Source organism: Epinephelus moara, chromosome 19, assembly GCF_006386435.1.
Source record: "Epinephelus moara isolate mb chromosome 19, YSFRI_EMoa_1.0, whole genome shotgun sequence".
In the NCBI taxonomy this organism is placed as follows: domain Eukaryota; kingdom Metazoa; phylum Chordata; class Actinopteri; order Perciformes; family Serranidae; genus Epinephelus; species Epinephelus moara.
In genome coordinates this window covers 23,253,197-23,274,017 of record NC_065524.1, presented here as the reverse complement: position 1 = coordinate 23,274,017, position 20,821 = coordinate 23,253,197, and the positions used below count along the sequence as shown (strand labels likewise).

Sequence of the window (20,821 nt, the reverse complement as noted above, 5' to 3'; positions counted from 1 at the left end):
CTGTCATGCATACATGACCTGATCCTGATCACCTTTCCTCAGTTCAGCTAACAGGACTGATAAGAAACCGTTCTCTGGTAACATCAGCCAGCTCGAAGCTGTCAAGGTCAAACGGTGCTGACAAATGGTGCTTCACATTTAAACTGACTGAACTGAATCCTTGCCAACAACATATATTTACATTCCCTGAGAAAACCTCTGTGAATGTAAATTAGTTTAATCAAAATATGGGATTAAAAACACGATTAACAACCAATTAGTGATTTGCCTTTGAGTTTCACTGACTCCCTGTGATTCCTCCTCCGAGCCCTAGGGGGTAACAGACCAAGATAAAAGAGCCACTGTAGCTGTGGAGTCAACCACATATAGATTAAACAGCTGAAAATAAACTGAAACTGGTGATTGCTTTGATGTGACAGTACATTCAGTATGCATAAATGATTCAGCATCTGTCAAACACAAATATTCCAACAGATTTTCCCTCATATGACACAGACTGCACACAAAGAAAGACACTGCGGAGCTCTCTCCTTTTAACCGAGCAAGCTGGCTGCTGCTTAAAAGAAAAAACAGGCAGATGATGATGAATGAGTCGTGATCTGTCTGGTCTGTCACGTAATCCATCTTCATGTTTACCTTGTGATGATTAACCATTAGCAAGTGGGTGCTCTCAACAAAAGCAATAACAGGCTGTGTGCACACCCCATTCTTCACTCGGTCATGGGCCTATAGCATTTTGCTCCTATGTAATGAGGTAATCCCACTGTGGGAGAAACATGAATATGCATTATGGTTTGGCTGGCTATAGGCGACCTTTGGGAATGTATAGACTGGAAAGGGAACACACACAAGGCCTTTACAAGAGTACACACTTACAAGTCCCATATGTTTAAATTCAAACATAAAAGTATTTGTATGCACGGAGCCCACAGAGGCACAGCGTGAGATCCAGAGTAGAGTTTCCTGCATGATAAGAACCTCCAGAGGTGAAGAGGCTTAATCATCTTCCAGTTAACATCAAACATTTTATCTCATGACGATACATTATAATGGATGACTGAGTACAGACATGCCAGAGAGGACGTACTGCTCCAAGAGGATGATCCAACTTCTAATTCGTGAGTGTGTGGTCTGTCTCAAGCATATCCTAAGGACTGATGTGATCTTTAAGATGATGTCAAACCCTGGCTCATGTCCAAGATGATTAGAGTGAGTCTAGTTTGTGCAGCAATTGTTTAAAAATAATATATATATTTTTTGGTTGAGAGGCATTTTCTCATACTGAGCCATCAGAGTTCGGACAGGGGTTGATTTGCTTCTGACCCCTCACAGGTGATTACATTGATCTGGCCTAAAAATTCAATTATTAAATCACTGCCGGCACCTCCATGTGATTCCTTAGGCATCAAACTAAACAAGGGTGTGAAAACCAATCTGTCATGAATCATAAATACAATATAACATAGGCGGATTGTAAGACAGTGGGCCCCTGGGCACAGATATGAAAAAAGCCACACAACCTCTCCTACACAGCGGCAGGACAGACTTTGTGGTGGTTTTGGGTCTATTTGTTGTTGCTTTGCATCCTTTTGTAGTTGTTGTCTCGCATCTTTTTTGGTTGTGTTGCCTATTTTTGTAATTATTTTGTGTCTCTTTGTAGCTTAAGCATCTCGTTGTGGTCTTTTTGAGTCTCTTCCTGATCAGTACGTGTTAATTTGAGTGACATTTCGCAGGTGAAGGCCAGGGTGGCCCCTGACACTTTGGGCCTCTGCCCGGTAAGCCCGTTCAATAATCCATCCATGCAGCCAAACCCTGCACATAATATTCCTCACATCCATCTACACACAGCACACTGGAGCCCATGTGACCTCACTCCCAAAACGGATCTGAAACCACAACCTTAGCTAACCTTAAAGACCTTTGTGCAAGGGAATGCACACGCATTTATGCTAATACAAATACACTGACAAGCACTTCTGAGCACACACACACAGATGGTGCACACTGAAGACACCATTTGGAGTGGTCACTGTGGGATTTCCCCTCAGGCCCAGCTCTGGCCTAATTCTGTATAACCGCTCATCTACAGTCACGTGAGCCAAAGCATTCTCAATAACACAGAGAGAGCATAGCGGCACACAGCAGGGGCTGAGTGGTACATTGAATTTGTCTTAATTTGGCAATTTTTGGCAGCACAAAAGCTACACTGTGAGAGCTTTAATGAAGTCATTTTTATAATCATTATTTAAAAGTAAAATGCATTATTAACCAAAGGAGTGGGAACCTATGGTTTCTCTCTTTAAGCTCAGAAGCACAATAATAAAGAGTTCATCAGTACACAGTGGGAGAGGTTCACACAGTCTATTATCGCTGAGCTGCTGAATATGTTTCATTAAATGGCAGTGGGAACTGAAAAGCAAAGATATAAGAATTAATAAGTTGCTGTAAATATTGCAAGTCAAAATGTTTGATTGCACATCTTTAAAAATAAATACATCTTTAACACAGCTCTGCATACAGAGCAGAAAATAGATGGAGCAAAGAAAAAAAAGCAAATAGACAGAATTAGATGTGCTGCATGAGTAGAGCTGTGACTCACCACCTATACACACACAGCTTAACAGTGAGCCATCCGTTCTCTGCTAACATCAAAGCAATATTTCCAAATAATCTTTAATCTTATCTAAACAAATGTATAATTGTAGTGACAGTGTGTAATGTGAAGGGTGTGACTTGTAGTGACAAACCCACAGCCAACGCTGCAGTTCTCTAGCAAGCATTTTAGCATATTTCAACGTATTGTTTTGGGTTTACAGCCTATAACTTTACTGTTTTTAGTTCAGAATCTAATCAACTATCTGGCAAACCTAGATGAGCATTTAGCAGCTAAACACCCAGATATGTCCTTCAGGAGTTGGTGGAGACCAAATCAGAACCAAAAGAAAAGTTAATATTGGACTTAGATTTGTCAGTTAGCCAGAAACAAAGGTTACAATATTGTAACCCTAGGTCTATTAGGACAGGCACAGCCTTCTACTGGGCTTTATGGCCATGCAGTAGAGGATGGAGCCTGTGAGATAAAACACCTCTCCAAATAAATGCTAATGTTGCTCAGTGTCTGCTGAATGTGTGAATAAGCAACTTTGCCAAATAACTTTAAAAGGTGACAATACCGTATGTCAGCATTGTATTTATAGCTTGATGCACTACCCCCCAGTGGCCAATCAATTAATGTAGGTTTACATTAAAACAGTGAGGAAAAAAATAGGATTTTTGTCTAATTATATCTACTGCAATATATCTACAGCAACTATGGCCTTATAAAAATCAGTCCAGTGTCGCTGGGAATTAGGTTCACATTAGATGATGTGGCAGCAAATGTCCAGTGTTAGTATTGCTGTGCGGCACATCTTACTTCTATTAAATGAATCTCTCGCACAATGCAGGACACCAATGTTTTATTTATAACACCAAGTTGGTAACGTTTGAGCACAACTGCTCTTCATCCGACTAAATTTAACTGTGTCCAGCACCATCTTAGATATACATGATAGTCACATAAAGCCATCACATAACCCAAAAGACAGACATGAGATAAGAAAAGCAAGCAATTTAAAACCACATCTGTATATGTGTACACATGTATATTTGAATATACACTCTTGCTGTATCCATGTATAAGCTCTTACACCAGCATAGTATAAATAGATCTAAATAAATCATATCTCTCTGGCCGCACTCACTTTGTTCAACTTAGAAATTTCAGATCCAACTCTTTTCCAGTTACTAGTGGTGCTCCCCAGGGCTCTGTCTTAGGTCCCCTTTTATCTATTATGTACTTTCTACCTCTTGGCCATATTTTTAGAAAATCTGGCATTCAATTCCACTGCTACGCAGATAACACCCAGCTCTATCTATCCACCAAGCTTACTTTCACTCTTCCACCCAATTCCCCTTTTGACTGCTTATTGGACATTAAATCTTGGCTCTTGTACAACTTCCTCAAACTTGGCAGTGATAAAACTGAGGTTCTCCTTGTATCTAAATCTACTTTGGCTAAACCAAATAGTTTCTCTCTGACCACTGACAACTCCAAAGTCTGTCCTTCCCCTCAGGTTAAGAGTCTGGGTGTCATCCTGGACAATACATTGTCCTTCAAGGCCCACATCAATGATGTTACTCAGTTTGCATACTTTCATCTGCGAAATATTAATTGTCTTCACCCGTCACTTAGACCTCACAGCGCCACTATCCTCGCTCACCATATTGATTATTGCAATTCTGTCCTCTCTGGTCTTTCTCTCAAGTGTCTTCATTAACTCCAATTGGTCCAGAATTCAGCCGCCCATATCATTACCACAAGCTCCTCCAGAGATCACATCACTCCTGTTCTCCAGCAGCTTCACTGGCTTTCTGTTGAATATCCCATCGATTTCAAGATTCTGCTTCTCACCTTTAAGGCCCTTCATAGCCAAGCCTCTTCCTACCTGCCTGAACCCCTTCATATCTACACACCCTACTCTTCTACTCTTAGATCCTCGAGATCACTATCTGCCCACTTCACTGCCAGGAGTTCTAGAGCCTTCAGCTGTTCTGCCCCCCATGACTTTCTCAATACTGACTCCCTTTCCATTTTCTAATCCTGCTGAAAACACACCTTTTCAAGCTGGCGTATTTGGTCTGATTTGATGGTGACACACTTATCAATACTTGCACTGATGATGACTTTATGATGATGATGATGATGATGATGATGATGATGATGATGATGATTTTTGACTAGTTATTTTATTAACTTATTATTGTGTATTACTGAATTGTTTGACTTTATGATCTATGGATTCATTGCTGCTTGTTTTCTTTTTTTAACTGGGTCTTGTAAGGCATCCTTGAGTGCTTTGAGAGGCACCTATAAATAAAATGCTTTATTACTATAAGATATAAAGTTCTAAAATTATAAGTGTAAATTCATACTAAATAAAAGTCCCCAGAAAAAAAAGGCTTGTAGGCTGTCATCGTGTATGGGATAAGTGCAATCATCTAACTTCCATGCCAGTAACCAGAGAGTGTGTGTCCAATCTCTAACCACAGAGTTCACTCATCACTTCATTGGTAGAGTCAGAACAAAAACTTTATAAGCTCCTCAAATATGTTAAGTATTGCAGGACATGTATTGGATTTCACAGCACTATATATAGGTGTTTCTGGTTGTGTCTTTTTCCTACACAAAGACTCTGTAAGACAAGACAAAATCCTGATTCCTGCTTTCAATGTCACTTCACACTCCACAATCACAAGGGATTCCTGGCCACATGCTGCCAGTGTCCTGCAGAAAATAGATCTGCCCACCACAGTTCTTATTACTCCTTAAGCCCTGGCACAGCCTGGGGTTACAACATCCTGCCTGACAGGAAGAGGAGTGGGGAAAGAGAGGGGATGAGATGGGGGAGAGAGAGAAAGAAAGACAGCAGCAAGACACAGGGAGATAAAAGAGACAGGGAGAGAAGAGAGGTAGTGACAGTAAGAGGGCGAGGAAGAGGGGAAGATGTGAAAGTGACAGAGCGAAAAGGGAGGGGACTGAGCTCCCAGAGGTACCAAAGACAATTTGTCTCATATATATATATAGCACACAATGCTAGTTTTAGGCCACATGGATATTGCCTGGAGATTCCTGAGCTTCTGTGGTAAACTCCAGTCTTCTTATGTTTGACTTGGTGAATGCCAGCACCACACTAGTCCCCCCTAAATCCACTGTGCTTATTAGCAAAGCTAGCACTAGCATATACACACACTTACATGCAAGCACACACACAGGAGAACAGCGACTGCCCGAGGGAAGGCTGCAGAGCATGTACGTCTATTTCAGGACATAAAATGCTTCCCCATGTCAACCTCCTGTGATCAGGAAGTCTGCCTCTGGAAAATGTAACCAAAGAGGTAAAACTCATTTGTTCACAAGGGCAAAGGAGTATGTTGATGATGGCGTTCTAAAAATACTCCTAAACACCTTTAGTCAGTCGGCAGGAGCCAGCCCTTTGTTAGCCCGCACATGACCTTGACTAGCTGCAGGAGCAACAGCAAGGTTGCCCCCCGAGAAAACAATAACAACCACACACTGTTGGCGGCTTGACTAATGCTCACAACCACAGAGCAACGCACCAAATCTGAGTCATTCTTCATATCTCACAAATGTCTTCTGCTCTAGTAAGCTCATAGGCATATTTGAATGTTACAGATTCATAGTCTTAGTCTCATTTGTTAGTATACAACAATAAAGAACCCAATTGAAAAAACATGAATGCATTTAGACTGTGATTTGAGCACAATAACTGAACGTCTGGCTTCCATGCAGTATTTCTCCTGAGGGTAGTGCATGTGCGTGTAGGGAAGACAGCAGGGAGGGGTCTGTGAAGCTGAAAGAAGGCCAGGTTAGTGCTTAAATGACTGATTTAGGCCAAGGCACCATTACTAAAATAAGAAATACTTCAGCACCTACAAGGGCAATGGACAAATAAAACCTCCTCGGGGAGGCTAAAAATAGCTAACTCAATTTTTTTATCTGAATGCAAATGACTTGCATTCCGCTTCAAGCACTTCCTCTACAAAGATGTTATTTATTTTAGAGTCCAAAGGAGTAGTTTGTGAGTGAAAATAGCACATCACTGACACAAACCACAGCTTCATACAGTATGCTCAGCATGGCAATATATTTAAATTGAGAGAATAAATAAGTACAGCATTGTAAAACAAAAAAAAGAGCTACATCTTTGCAATGGAGAAATTACACTTAATTTATTCAGAAGCCAGTGTTACAGTACAATAGCTAAACTACACACATCACATCACTCCTCTTTTGAACACAAACCAATTAGGAGATAAAAGCTGTGGTTATGTGCCTTATGCAAAAAGGGAGCGTCGTTATCAGCGCACTGATTAGCGTCGTCAAGTGAATGAAGTTGGTGGCGCTAGGTTTTATTTGTTCTAATTTCAGGTCATTAAATCAGTGCATTCAGACCTCCTCGTGCAAAATAACCTTCAATAAGTACAAAAACAAATCTACGAATTATATTAATCAAGTAATTATAACAACTCCATCCTAATCCCCTCACTGAGAAAAGACGTGTCAACATTTTTAGATAAATTCAAATCATTCATGTATTCTGCTGTTATTACTTAATTTTTTATTCTCATCTATATATAATAATTGCTAGCTGACTTTTCATCACAGCACTGAGATAATAAAAGTGAAATTAAGATAATTTGACATTGAGCAGAGATGACAGGAAACTAATTGGTTTATTAATTGGAGGGTGTTTTGCACACTAATATGTTTGCTAACAAACTTGAGAGCATTTCCTCTTTTGGATCAGTTTGATTTGACTGGTGTGAAAGATGATATTTGAATTTTAGTGGGCCTGCTTCAAACCTGATGCAGTTTGTGGTGCAAACGCAAACTCAGCCAAAGGAAAGATTATGTTATAGATTGATAGATATTTATTAGTCTTTCGGAAATTTGTTGTGTGCCGTACAGCAATCATCAGATAAATAACACCCACAGCGACAGCACCACAACACAAAACATCAACAACAGGGCTCCTCTTCCACATTATAGACCTAGTTGCCACATATCATTAAAGTGCTCTACATATCATAAGGTGCAGCATCCTCACAATACTGGTGGGAACGAATGATCTGTGAGCCCGACTGGTTTGGAGAGCTGGTACCTTGAACCTTCTGCCTGGTGGGTAACAGCTCCTAACTACCTGGCAATGGAGCAGAAAGTTAGAATGCTATCTACAAATGAGCAACATAAGAGGACCAATATATGTCTGTCCACTGCAAACTTTTCTCATAAATAGAATCTGTACTCGAATTTGAAATCCATTATGATTCCTAAATATCTGTAGTCATCTACTATTTCAATATCTTCCCCATCAATAGTCCTTTGTTGGTGGGTGATGCCACCAGCCCTGAAGTCAAAGATAATTTAGTACAGTAGATATGTGATCTTAGCAGGAATCCAAAAACTAAACTACTATTAAAGTGTACATGACCCTTGTGCCAATCATGATTACAGTTAACAAAGCAATTTGACATCTATATAGTTATGCAAAATCATTCAGTAACCTCAGCAGGATGTACAAAATGGCATTTATTCATGCAGTTTTTAGCTGCTCATCCAGCTGCAGTCTCTTTGCTTCGTTACATGTCGTTGCTATGTACAATACTTTGTGTAACCAATTTGAAATTATATCCTTATTTTTATGTTTGAAATTTCATCAAATCCTGATTAATACTGATGAACCTTTGGTTTGTTTACATTCAAGATTTATTTTGTGACCTATTCAAACTTAAGTGTTAATACCTGTACTGTCACTTTAGGAGATCTACCACCATACAGAGAGCTTTAAGGGAGCAACCAGTAGCCATTTGTGGTACGGGTCCTTCCTTCAATCAGCACAGCTGCAGAACACAACGCAGATCATACAGAAGTTAATGGGTGTGCATCCAGCCAGATACAAGAATGCCACAGGACAGACATTTGCATACCTGTAGTTACAAAAGTAAGTAACTACACTGACTCTTGGTTTCACACAGGACACATACGGCAGTCTCCAGGTAGAAAGTCCATGTCTGTTTGATCCACTCACCTCCACAGTGGCCTGCCTTACACGGAGCTTCTGTCTCTTTATACTTCACTTGTGTGTCCACCAAGACAAGAGATCCTCATTGACTTTGCACTAGCATTGGTTTTGTGTTGCCAACACATAATTTTTTAACACATTTCGTGTCCACCACTACATAATGTTTTGTTAAAAGTTCATGTACATTTCATGATTCAAATTCCCTGAGGAGCATTTATCCCTCATAAAATTGTCACTTCTTTCCTTGTCTTCATTTTTCATAAATGTTGACCAATCTGAGTTGAATCTGGAAGAGTAAACACAAAGTGAGAGTGTGGCAAGACATCCCCAACCCAAAAAAAAGCCACAGAGGCACTTAAATCATCTCCGTTTCATCCGGGGTTTATTAAGTTAACTGCATGTTTTGAGAGTGGCTCATGCTGTGCTCATGCTGTGGTCTGAAAATAGCCCTTCCGCTCTGCATTGAGGGATATCAGGCAACTACAACAGCAAATGGCCTTTATATTGCCATGGAGACTTTGATAAACAAAGAAGGCTGGACCAGTCAACGTGCACTGACACCAGGAAAAATGAACAAATTACAGAGCGACTTGGATAATCTCTCCGGTAATTTTTTCTCTATTAAACTTCAATCAGTGTTTCACGCACTGAATCTGCATTTACCAGACAGAGTGACAGCCAGGGTGATTTCACTCTCATTAGAATAATACCTGAGGGCTAACATGTTATACCATCACACTAATGTTCAGCTTCACCACATGTGAGCTAAGCAGGTCTCCAAGTACTGGGGCCGTTCTCAGCTCATGCTCAGATATCAAAAGCAATTAAAAAGCTTCATTTTTTCGCAGTCTGCAGGGAGAGGCTCCAGAATCATAAAACAGCGCTGTGATGTTCCATAACAGTCACAAAAGCTGACAATCTATGAGTGTGATGTTGACATTTGGTATTCTTTTCTTTCTTTCTCAAGAACAAATTTTGATAATAATTCACTCATTAGGAATGCAAACAAGCATGTGGTAAAAGGATGAATTGATTTTAAAAAGATTTTAGAAAATGGCTGAAAATCTGGTTTTGAAGTAAGTAAGTAATTTCTTTCTGTCACAGTTTGGGTATTCAAATCTGAAGCCACGTAGGAAAGGTGTCAACTACGGCTTAAGTCTTCTCATGGTTACATGGTCTTGTCTGATCTACGTTAAGCCTCAGGTAAAACAGATCAAGGAGAGGTCCTTATATAGGTAACCCTTTATCGCCACAAAGTCTGCCAAGCTTGTCTCACTGCTCAGCCATATTTCTCACCTTACCCCATTAATTAGTCATCAGGCACTGTTTCTTTTTTCAGTGCTGACATTGATCGCACACTAATGATAGAGTTACAGGCACAAGCTGCTGCTTATGAGGCCTCTCAGACAAGAGACAAAATTCGTCTATACATGTGTGCACTTCTGCAAGTTAACGTGACAATGCAAGTGTGCGCGCATAATAGCCTGTATGTGTGACAGGGAGGGATCGAGAGAGGAGCGAAATAGAAACAGAAGTGGAGCAGGAACAAGGGCATCCCTTTAAGAACAGCCTGCAGAGACTTTGTCCTACATTCCTCTCTATTTGTTTCATGGGAGCACAGAGGAGGAAAAAGAAGGGATGAAGGATGAGGGATGAGCCAAGGTATTAAAGCAGATTCAGATGTGGGTGGGAGAGGACGCAGTATCCTCCCATTGAAAATATCACCGAAATAGCATCAGTTTGGCAAGTGAAGTCTGCTGCAGAGGAACAGAAAAGGCAGTGTCTTATCGGACATTATTATGTGTTGCGCAGAACTGTGGTAAACAACCACTTTGTCAAAACAAACAGATGGACGGTCATTCTCAGTAAAGCCACATATTCATTCCCATTCATTCAAAAAACACAGCCCTGTTAACAACAACACGGTTGCCAAGTCAATGACTAGTAATCTCTGTGCTCAACTGGGATGGCAGCCAATTAACAATTCCCTCCTTTCAAACTCCGTCTACCTGCTTCCACAAAAGGCTTTGCAGTGTTTTTCTGAGGATCTTTGCTGCAGGATATTGGCCAACAGAGCTCCTGCTAGGAAAGCCCCACCTGTCGAAAGCTAAGAACAAAACAGCTCCTGGGGGACATGTGCCTGGCCACCAGAAAGGTACGCTTTTCTTCAGCATTTTACCCAGTGTGTGTATGTGTGTGTGTCCTTGCCCCAAGGGGCTACCCCGCTTCACTGAAGTAGACATAAAAGTCCATCGTGCAGCTCAAGCCTCCCAAGGTCCAACCCACATGCACTTACTCCACCACATGTCTCTTTTAGCGGTTACCACAGGGATTCAGCCATAATCCTTTCCATTACTGTTGCCTTTTTTACAGACGATTTCAGAATGATGTTCACTTCATCTGATGGCCAAAATCGCAGTTTGAAAGAGATGGGGAGAAAGTAAACCATTGAGCCTGAATAGTTCATGAGTCTGTACCAAAAGACTGACAATATCTGGTGGAGTAATTATTACTATTGAAAAGGTTGACTTATAAACATGCACTCATCAATTTTCTCACTCAGTAATATTTCGTGGTACGATACAATACGATACGGCACGATACGATACGATATACTTTATTGTCCTTGTAGGGACATTCGTCTTGGACTCAGGAGCTGCACAAGTATTGCTGCTTTACAATCATAGTCCAAAAAAAACAAAGCATAAGAAAGCGTGAGGACGCTAGATGGAGAGAAGGTCATCTGTAGGGAATTTTTAGCATCTGAGTATGGGGGAATGAATGTGAGTCAGATTTATATTTATACCAATACCCACAAGGTGATAATCAGAGCAAAAGTACAGGTCAATATTTATGCCCTTGTGCAGAATGTTCTTGGTGAGAATGGACTACTCTCCTTACTGTCTATAAAGACTGTCGGCTTTGGTACAGTTCATATTTAAATCGAAACCTTTCCAGCTTTGAGGGACTACGCAATGCTTCTACCTCCTGTCTGAGCCAAGTGGCTCCACAGAGCTCCATTGTCTCCACTGTGAAGCCACAGAGTATGAATCAGTACTTGGAAGTACTAACATAATTGGGCTGGTATCCTTAAAAGTACCAAGCTCTGTACCCAACTCTAAAAAGCAGTGACTGAAACTTTTTAGTTCAAGATTTATTAGAGATCCAACCCTGTGCTTTATTTTAGCTTTTTTGTTATACTATAGACCCTTTTAGAGCCGATGTCACAATGACATCAGTTTGCTAGCTGGAGGCAAAACACGACACACCACCTCAGGGCTGTAGGCTACATAGGAGTCTTAATGTGTCATCTTGTTGTGTTATTGGGTGCTAGAATAGAATCCATTGCCCAAAACTTAAATTTGAACACATACCAGCCGCCACTGCCCGTCAAAAACAACAACAAAGAAACTAGGGTTAAATGTGATAAGATGAAAAGACTGGACAGAGGGGATCATCAAAAATGCTTGCATGTGCAGCGTACACTTCTTATCAGGTTAGGGAAAAAGTATCTACTGTTGTAGGGATGAATAACATTATGTGTATTAAGGGTTATCATGTCCAATTGGGGAGGTACTTAAAGGAATATTGGACTTTAACTTTTTAGCGCATTAGCTAACATTAGCTTTAATAGCAAAATAAACTAGAGGAAACTGTGTCGTCCTCCTTTGTAAGATTGGCATAGTAATCAACCACAAAGCCATCCCACCTTTGGCAATCATGCCGAATCATCTATCCACTGAGTGAGAGCATACGGGTCGGCCAGTCTGGTCCTGATGGTCAGTTTTTACTTATTCAAGTAAGACTTGCAGTCCCAGAGAGTGAGTGACCTGACATGGTGCGTTCTTAAATTCAGTCTGACGCTCTTCATTAAAATGAGAGCCCTGTTGGTCGTAAAAACAGAGCATTCTATTTCTACATGAATTAACCAACGGTTAAGTTAATCACACATTCACTCCACTCAGAGCTCCATTTGCTGGTCCGTCCCAGACAGAGTGCCAAGAGAGCTCTCTGTCACTCAGAGAGTGCAGTGCTGTGGGTAACTGAACAGTACGTTCAGACAGCATTTCCAATTTACAAACGGTCAAGTTTTTGGCAATGTGCACTCCGGCACTCGGACTGGGTATTTCTGAATGGACCACTTGTATAATCTTCCTCCATGTTCTAAAACAAGCCAACAGAACTTGCTAGCTAGCGCTGGCTAATGTCTGTGGAGAATTGTTTTGCCTCCAGCTAAGCCCTGCCCATCAAAAAACATCATACTGTTTACTAATAGTAAAACGGTCTATATCAGTGTTTACTTGTGACTACTTGTTTGGACGTGACATAATAGTTGGGAACTACTTGTCCCTGATGGTCCATATGATGCACGTTGGATTATTTTAAGGTTGGCCAGTTCAGACGTCTTTGGGCGCCAGATATTACGTCACACAGACTGTGGCAGAGATAAAAATAGGTCTTTGTAAGAAGACAATTAAGAAAGACTTCATAGAGCCGACTGTCATGTCGGCTCTATGACATGTCACAATGGGAGTCGAGCACATAAGAGTCTTCAGCTGTTGCAGTGAAAGTATGGCTATAAGACAAGCCTGGCCCTGTTTAGGATGTCAAAGCCCTCTGAGACGGCTCAACCTGCTCTGGGTTGATCAGAAGTCCCCCTGAGAGGACGTGCACACTCAAGTGACAAGCTTGAGCTAATCACAATGATGAGGGAAGAGAGGGCCTCAGCTTAATGGGAGCGCACAGAGATCAGGGCAATGCCTCAGGGAAGTCGACTCACTTTGAAATACATTCAAAAGTGCACTGTAACATACAAGATACTATAATGAAATACTACAGTGAGAGAAACTACATCTCTGCACCAAACACTGTTTCAACTGCTTTCCCTTTTTGCCCTGCAGGATTGACGTTACGGCATTGTACATCTCTGCAAACCTTGTGCCTCCTATTTAATTGTGTCTGTCTCATGGATAGGTTATCAATGTTTGTATATCTGTCAATGGGAGGATACTCAAGTGTCAGGTGAGCCTGTCATTCTAGACTTCATTTCAAGGTATCTCTTACATATACATTTAACCTTTCCATAGGTGAAGAGCACAATGCACTGTAACATGTAAAATATGTATGTACATTAATGTGGACATAAGGTCCAATGTTCCAGTGCCTCCCAATCAGGTAACTCTGGCAATTCTTTGCATCACTAACTGGAACATTATAACTGTAACAGCAAGGTACAAGCAGCCATTTACCTTTATGACATACTGGAGGTTTAATTTCACCCCAACTGCAATAAGTGCTTATTGCCTGCACCCCACCAATTCTCTGTGGCTGCTCTTTGTATAGGATCTTAATGATTCAGTGCTTGATTGAGGTAATTACTTTGCATCCCTAGTCATCATCTGAATATTAAGGAAGATTATATACTTTCATATGAAGCAAATTTGTCTACCGGTGACCCAAATTGGAGATATTGTCTAGCAGTGGAATAAGCGTTTTGAGAAACTCCTGAACTCGACCAGCACATCCACTGTGGAGGAGACAGAGTTTGAGGACTCAGGGGAGCTGCAACCAGAGGTCTCTGAGGTAGTCAAAAAGCTCCTCAGCAGCAAGACGCCAGGTGTGAATGACATCCGCCTGAGATGCTGAAGGCTCTGGACAAACTGTGTGGCTGTCATGGCTGACGTGAAGTGTCGCACGGGGGTCGGGGATAGCACCTGTGGAATGGCAGACCAGGGTAGTGGTTCCCATTTGTTAAAAACAAGGGAACTGGAGGGTGTGCTCCAGTTTTTAGGAAATCATCATTCTGCTCAGGCTCCCCAGGAATTTTGGGTACTAGAAAGGAGGCTCTGACTTACTGTCGAACCTCCAGGAAAAGCAATGTGAATTCTATCTTGGCTGTGGCAGAGTGGACAAGATCTTCACCCCTGCAGGGCTGCTGGTGGGGTCATTGAAGTTTGTGCTTTGTGCTGTGTGGACTTGGAGAAGGCTTACAACCTTGTCTCCTGGGGAATCCTGTCAGGGGTACTGCGTTAGTATAGGGTACCTGGGCTGTTGCTACAGTCCATCTGGTTCTTGTGTAATCAAAGTCAGAGCTGGGTCCTTATACTCAGCAAAAGGTCAAACACTGGTACTGTTGGTAAAAAAAAAGTGGTAAAAAAGTGGATTGCACCCCCTTGGGTTGGTAGTGAGTTACTGTCCCAAGCAAAGGATTTCAAGTATCACAAGGTCTTGTTCACAAGTTAGGGGAAAATGGTGCACAAGACAGACAGGCAGATGGTGTATTGTGTCAGTCCGTTGTGGTGAAGAAGGAGCTGAGCCGGAGGGCAAAGCTCTTGATTTACTAGTCCATCTACGTTCTGACCCTTACCTATGATCATGAGATTTGCATAGTGATGGAAGAATGAGATCACAGATACAACCAGCCGAAATGAGTTTCCTTAATAGGATGGCTGGGCTGAGCCTTAGAGAGGGTGAGGAGTTCACACAACCAGAGGGAGTTCGGAGTAGAGCCGCTGCTCCTTTGTGTCGAAAGGGGTCAGTTGAGGTGGTTCAAGCATTTGATCAGGATTCCTCTTGGGAGCCTCCCATTCGAGGTTCTCCTGGCATGTCCAAGTGATAGACACTCTGGGGTAGACCCAGAACATGCTGAAGTGATTAGATATCTCATCTGGCCTCAGAACATCTCAGGATAAGCCAGGAAGAATTGGTAAATATTGCTGGGGAGATGGACATTCAGATGGCCTTGCTTAACCTGCTGCCCCTGTGACCCAGCCACGGATAAGTGAAAGATAGTGAACGGATGGATGGAAATTCGTCTCTCAATTTCCTTTTTTTGCTAAAAATATACCAGAGGCAGAGAGGAAAACAAAGAGGGAGAGACAGAAGGACATAAAAGGAGAGACAGAGATGTGGAGGACAAAGTAAAGGTTTTATCCTGAGGTATAAATGGGTGGCTGGATTCATGCCAAGAATAATTTCCCACTGCTGCTAAAATAAGATTGCATTTTAGATTTACTTATTTTGAGAATCTCTATCCGTGTTTAAGACACTCAGTTCCCTTGGGGACAGGATTTCAAAGTTCACAGATACTGTAGTAAAGCTAGCCATTACTTAAGGATAATATCCTGCACAACAGCCATCAGAGGAGCAAATACTGTATGATGAAAAGTATGATATGCTAATATGCTATGGTCCCTTTACAATTAACAATCCATAGCCGCAGGCACAACAATAAATATTTGAGCCTTTATTTTGGTAAATCAGTGGTGCATGAACTGTAAAATCAAAGGCACACAGAGCTGGTGTGTGGACCATAGCAAAACGTATTTGGTTATTTCATCGCCAGAGGCACATGCAACAACTTCTACATAATTGGAAACAATAAATTGCCTATTTTGTCTAGTCTTGTTCCTCTTGAAATGAGGGGAACTATGTACTACAGAAGTTTCTGCCAACTGAAGTCAGGAGGAACAGAATTGCCGCCAGCAAACATACAGTATAAAGCAGCACCTTAAATTAAATTAGCCCGGGAGAGCTAGAACGTTTAACTGTTGAGACAAATCAACCAAAAAAAGCAGAAAGTGTTGGCAAACAAAAGCATTAAGCTAGCTTTTGGGTATTTAATGGTACAGTACATGTTAGAATTGTTGTGTTGTTGCATAAAGAGTTGATTATTACGACTGTATACATGAACCCATTCCCATATCATACCACCAATCAAGGTGCATTAGGCTGAGAAAATGTCTTCAGCTGCCCCTGTGAGCTGCTGTTTATTTTTACCTTATAATGCAGCATCTCGCCAGCATGGTCTGACCATGGCTCTCACTGCCAAAGCTAATGAGTCAATATCTCTACCAGACAGACACTCACAAGACTTCAAAACGTTAAAAAAATCCCAAACTATCCCTTTAAAGGGTACAGTTTGGGTCTGGATGGTGTGAAAATAGCTGCAGTGGTTATCGGAGAGATGCCAGGCCTGCAATCTGTCTCTGGGTGACTGCCAGCCAGGGATACGCATAAACTGACAATACACACACTCACTTACTCACACACAGAACAACTTCCCAACACATACAGTATCTGCCTGTCTCTGTTACCATGGAAACTAACAGGCCTCCCATTGAAAAATCCTCAGATGCAGATGTGTGTGTGTGTGTGTGTGTGTATGCGTACTGTATGTGTGTGCATCACGGCTTGTGGGGGAGTGAATATGTGCATTTGCATATCAGAGATTGCAGTGTGTGGAGATGAGTGAGGATGCATGTGCACCTATCATTCAGACACAGCATGTAGGCCAATGTAAATGCATGCAGTGTTCATTTTTAGCTATATTTCAAGATCAGTATACCTGCTGCAGCATGTATGAAATTTAAACATGTTATGAAATTGATACTTACTCTGAGGAGTCTATAAAGTATATCCCAAGGGCCCCGATGCTGAGCGCAAAGACCAACACCACCTGAGAAGAGAAAGTCACAGACGAAAGCAAAATTACTTTCATGCATGGAGCGGCAACAACCTCCTAACTCTGCTCATTAATGTGCTCTATAGTAAACAAAGTATTCAGTTGGGGTGGACACAAAAGGCGACACAGTTAAAGTATCTATAATTAAGCCGTGCCTTGCCTCCTGTGGGTTGCAGAACATTTTAAAAAACATGCGCTGTATAATAAATGCTCACCCTCATGTCAGCAAATACAGCTTATTAAATACAGGTAGAGTCAAGCCAGCACAATCACAGGAAGCAAAGAAAGGACACACATTTGTAAGCACAACTGTACATCAGAGCGGTAACAATGAGTCGGGGGTGTTGAGAGGAAGTGCTTAGAGAGGACAACAGTTATCAAGTGTTGACATGCACTCCTCAACTACAATGCTGAGTCAATGCTTGCATTGTGTGAGATTGTGACCCTGCTGGACTGGTCTGTATAATGTTTCAGTGACAATATATGTCCGGTAAGGTAAGGTAAGGCAAATTGTTTGTGAATCAGTTCAAATAAATTTAAATCAAACCTTGCGATCAATGCCACTTGATTTCAGACTTGCACAAGAAATGCACACCTTTTCTTTTACCTAAATAAATATCTTAGATAGTAAAACCTGACTTAATGACACCAAAAGTGAATGTGTTACTTAAATGTATATCTAACAGCATCACAGTTAAATTATAGAAGTATATTAGAAAGAACTGGAGGCATTTTATGAGCATTGTTTGAGTTCTTATAACAGTTGGTTTTTGAGGTGTGCATAGGCAAGTATTAGTATTCACAATGCATTATAAGCCCCATCAGTCACCCTCTATTTTATAACCAGTCAGGAGCATCCATGAGTCACTTGTAAGTCACATCTATAATGTTTTATGACTGTTGATAGTGCATCAGTAGGCATTATGTGTATTCATGAGTGTAGTCATAAAGCATTATGAATGCATTATAATTCACTATGAATGCCCTCATAACACATTATAGATGCAGTCTTCATAGAAAGTGTTATCAAACTGGATTTTTTGCTAGAGGATAAAATTATTAGAGAAAAAAATATATTCAAATTTGTTCTTGTTGATGCAGAAAAGTGAAAACCTGTTTGGATATTAGTCATCGAGAGTAAATGTCAGCTTTCTCTTGTTCCACACCCTAGGAAAAAAAAATGGCAACCATGCACCGCAATCATCCCCTCCAGCGAACTGCACTTGCAAACATTTGAATTCACATCACCATCATCATCACCGCCGTTATCATAATCATCACCTTCGCAACAGCTGACCAACGTAGCCGTGCACAATAGTTCCTCCCCTGCGATCTTTTCTCCTATTCAGCCGTCTCACAATAGGAGCCCACTGTCCCTGCTGATTGTGCCATTCATTATTGATGATGGGAGCTTGATTACTTTCATGTGATGGTCCTTTGGATTGATCCTATGCATTGTGACTGAGGTATTAAGTAAACACCCCCCATTCCCTTGCATTTTTAATGGTTTGCTGCTTGAATGGAGGACGATGGCAATCCTGGCCCAAGAGTTGTCCAGGGTCGGAATTACCTTGCAAGCCAAAGACATCAATGATGCTCCAAACAAAGGAGATGGGGGGGAAGGTTCAAGCTGAAACTCTACGATAACATCAGGCTTTTTGAATGAAAAGCACTTCACAGGTCTGATTAGGAAGGGAATCAGTTGACTGGAAGGCATTATCTGATCCAACCCTGTTGTCTATACAGGAATTAAAATGTCTTTTTCCCTCAAGGTGGCATAGTATGCTTATAGTGAGTTAGTATTTTACAGGTGCAAAGTGATCACCAAAGGCTAACTGGCTAAAGACTTCAAAAATCTGGGGGTGTGGAGTTAGAAAGAAGTGAAGTTACCAGACATCTGTAGCCCTCTCCTCACCTCTGCTTAACTCTAGCAGCTGGGGGCTACATTAGGTTGAAGATATACTGTGTACTCCAGTAGCCATACTAACATACTATATACTGTAGTATGCCAGAAAAAGGTTTAGTATGTCCCAATACAAAGTATGTCTAATGCAGTATGCCAAAAAATACCAGGATGTTCTACTGCATCTGGTCCGATTCTGCAGTATGCAAGCCAACATGCTTTTCTGGCTATTCTGACCCACAATCCTCTGCACAGCGGACGATCCGTCACATCAACTGAACCACAAACAGATGACAGCTTGACAACTCTTGACAGATGTTTGACAGTTGTCAGAAATTGTGATGATGGCTGACAGCGCATTCAAGTAACTGATGACTAATCTAACAGGGATAATAGGAATGTTAATGGTGTACAAAATTATAAATATCACAAACAAGAAAAGGACATAACTATAAAAATAACAACGACAGAGAACTGTAGATTTTCACTGTTGAAAATATAATCTGTGAGAATCTAAAAACTGTGCAGTTATAACTTTTAAGTTAAACTACACACATTGCAAAGTAACAACAGCAGAGCTCTGCTGGTTGATCTCCATCTCTAGCAGACTCTGTAAGTGGTGTTTGTTTTATCTCCAAGGTAACAGAAATAAAAGCAAGAGGGTCGAAGTTCAGAGCATAATGTTATGAGAAAGTAGTATGTCCCGATTGTGTGCTTACTGCATGCAACAGTACGTGCTTTTTAAGGGCAGCTGCAGTACCTACTAAAAGTAAAAAGAGAAATGATGCGATTCAGAACGCACCCATACTTGCTTTTTAACCCCATGTTGACATTGATAATAGGCTGCATTGTGAATGTTATTGTTCACATACTTGCCTATGTACCACATGTGTTACTGGAGGGTCCCACTAGAGTGCACACTAGAGCAGGGGTCCGGCCACGGGGGTCCACATTTGTCATTAGTTCAAGGTCCCACAGTTCAATACATTTAGCGTCATATTTGCGTTTGGCCATGTTGTTGAGCTAGTTTGCTGTCTCTGTCAAGACGCTGTCCGTTACTCACGCTACAGTAGGAAACGGCACTTGCGGTCCATTCAGAATGGGCCTGCCACCCACTTTTAGACGATGACCCACCAGTTGGGAACCACTGCACTAGAGAACTAAGACCGTTTAGAACTTCTGGATTTGCACAATTTAAACAATAAACACAGCGACACTCGAAGAGATTGCTACATTGTTATTCTGAGATCAGAAAAAAAAGGAAAAAGCCATGGCAGCACATTTACAGATGGTATAAGGCCCCTAAATCAAGCATGTTATGGCAATAGCAAGTATGTATGTTACACTGCCCCTACAACTAATGTGTGCATTGCATCTTGCATACACGTATAGGTCAGCCCCATGCATTTGGAAGCAAGTATAACTCAGGTCTTAGAAAAAAGTGGCATAGCACATGCAAATGTTCTAACAAACTGTTCGTGGATGATGTTGCATTATGAGTGATATAGACACCAGGTTCTTTTAAAGGTAGAAAACACATGGAATAAGAACAGACAGTATCTCTGGTACTGTTGCTAACAATCCGACAGTGTTATAAGAGCTTTTAAGTGTTTTTAATTTTACATGCACTGATATCCTGGACTCTGTTGCCCCTTTCAGATTTAAGCGCTCTAAAGCATTTTCTGAGCCATGGTTAAATGACTCCACACGTTCTCTCAGACGTTCATGTCGGCGTGCTGAGAGGAAGTGGAAAAAAAATAAGCTCCACGTCTCCAAAGAAGCTTTACGTGAATGTTTATCAGCCTACCA

General features: G+C 41.3%; 1 protein-coding gene across 11 annotated transcripts in view; it reads right to left on the bottom strand.

Moving 5' to 3' along the window:
* Positions 1-20,821, bottom strand: part of kcnma1a (potassium large conductance calcium-activated channel, subfamily M, alpha member 1a) — a 186,649-nt gene that overhangs the window by 79,924 nt on the left and 85,904 nt on the right. For all 11 annotated transcript variants that reach the window (XM_050071391.1, XM_050071388.1, XM_050071394.1 and 8 more), the window contains exon 3: positions 17,042-17,103. In XM_050071391.1, the coding sequence (XP_049927348.1) occupies positions 17,042-17,103 (62 nt within the window). The remainder of the gene's footprint in view (positions 1-17,041; positions 17,104-20,821) is intronic.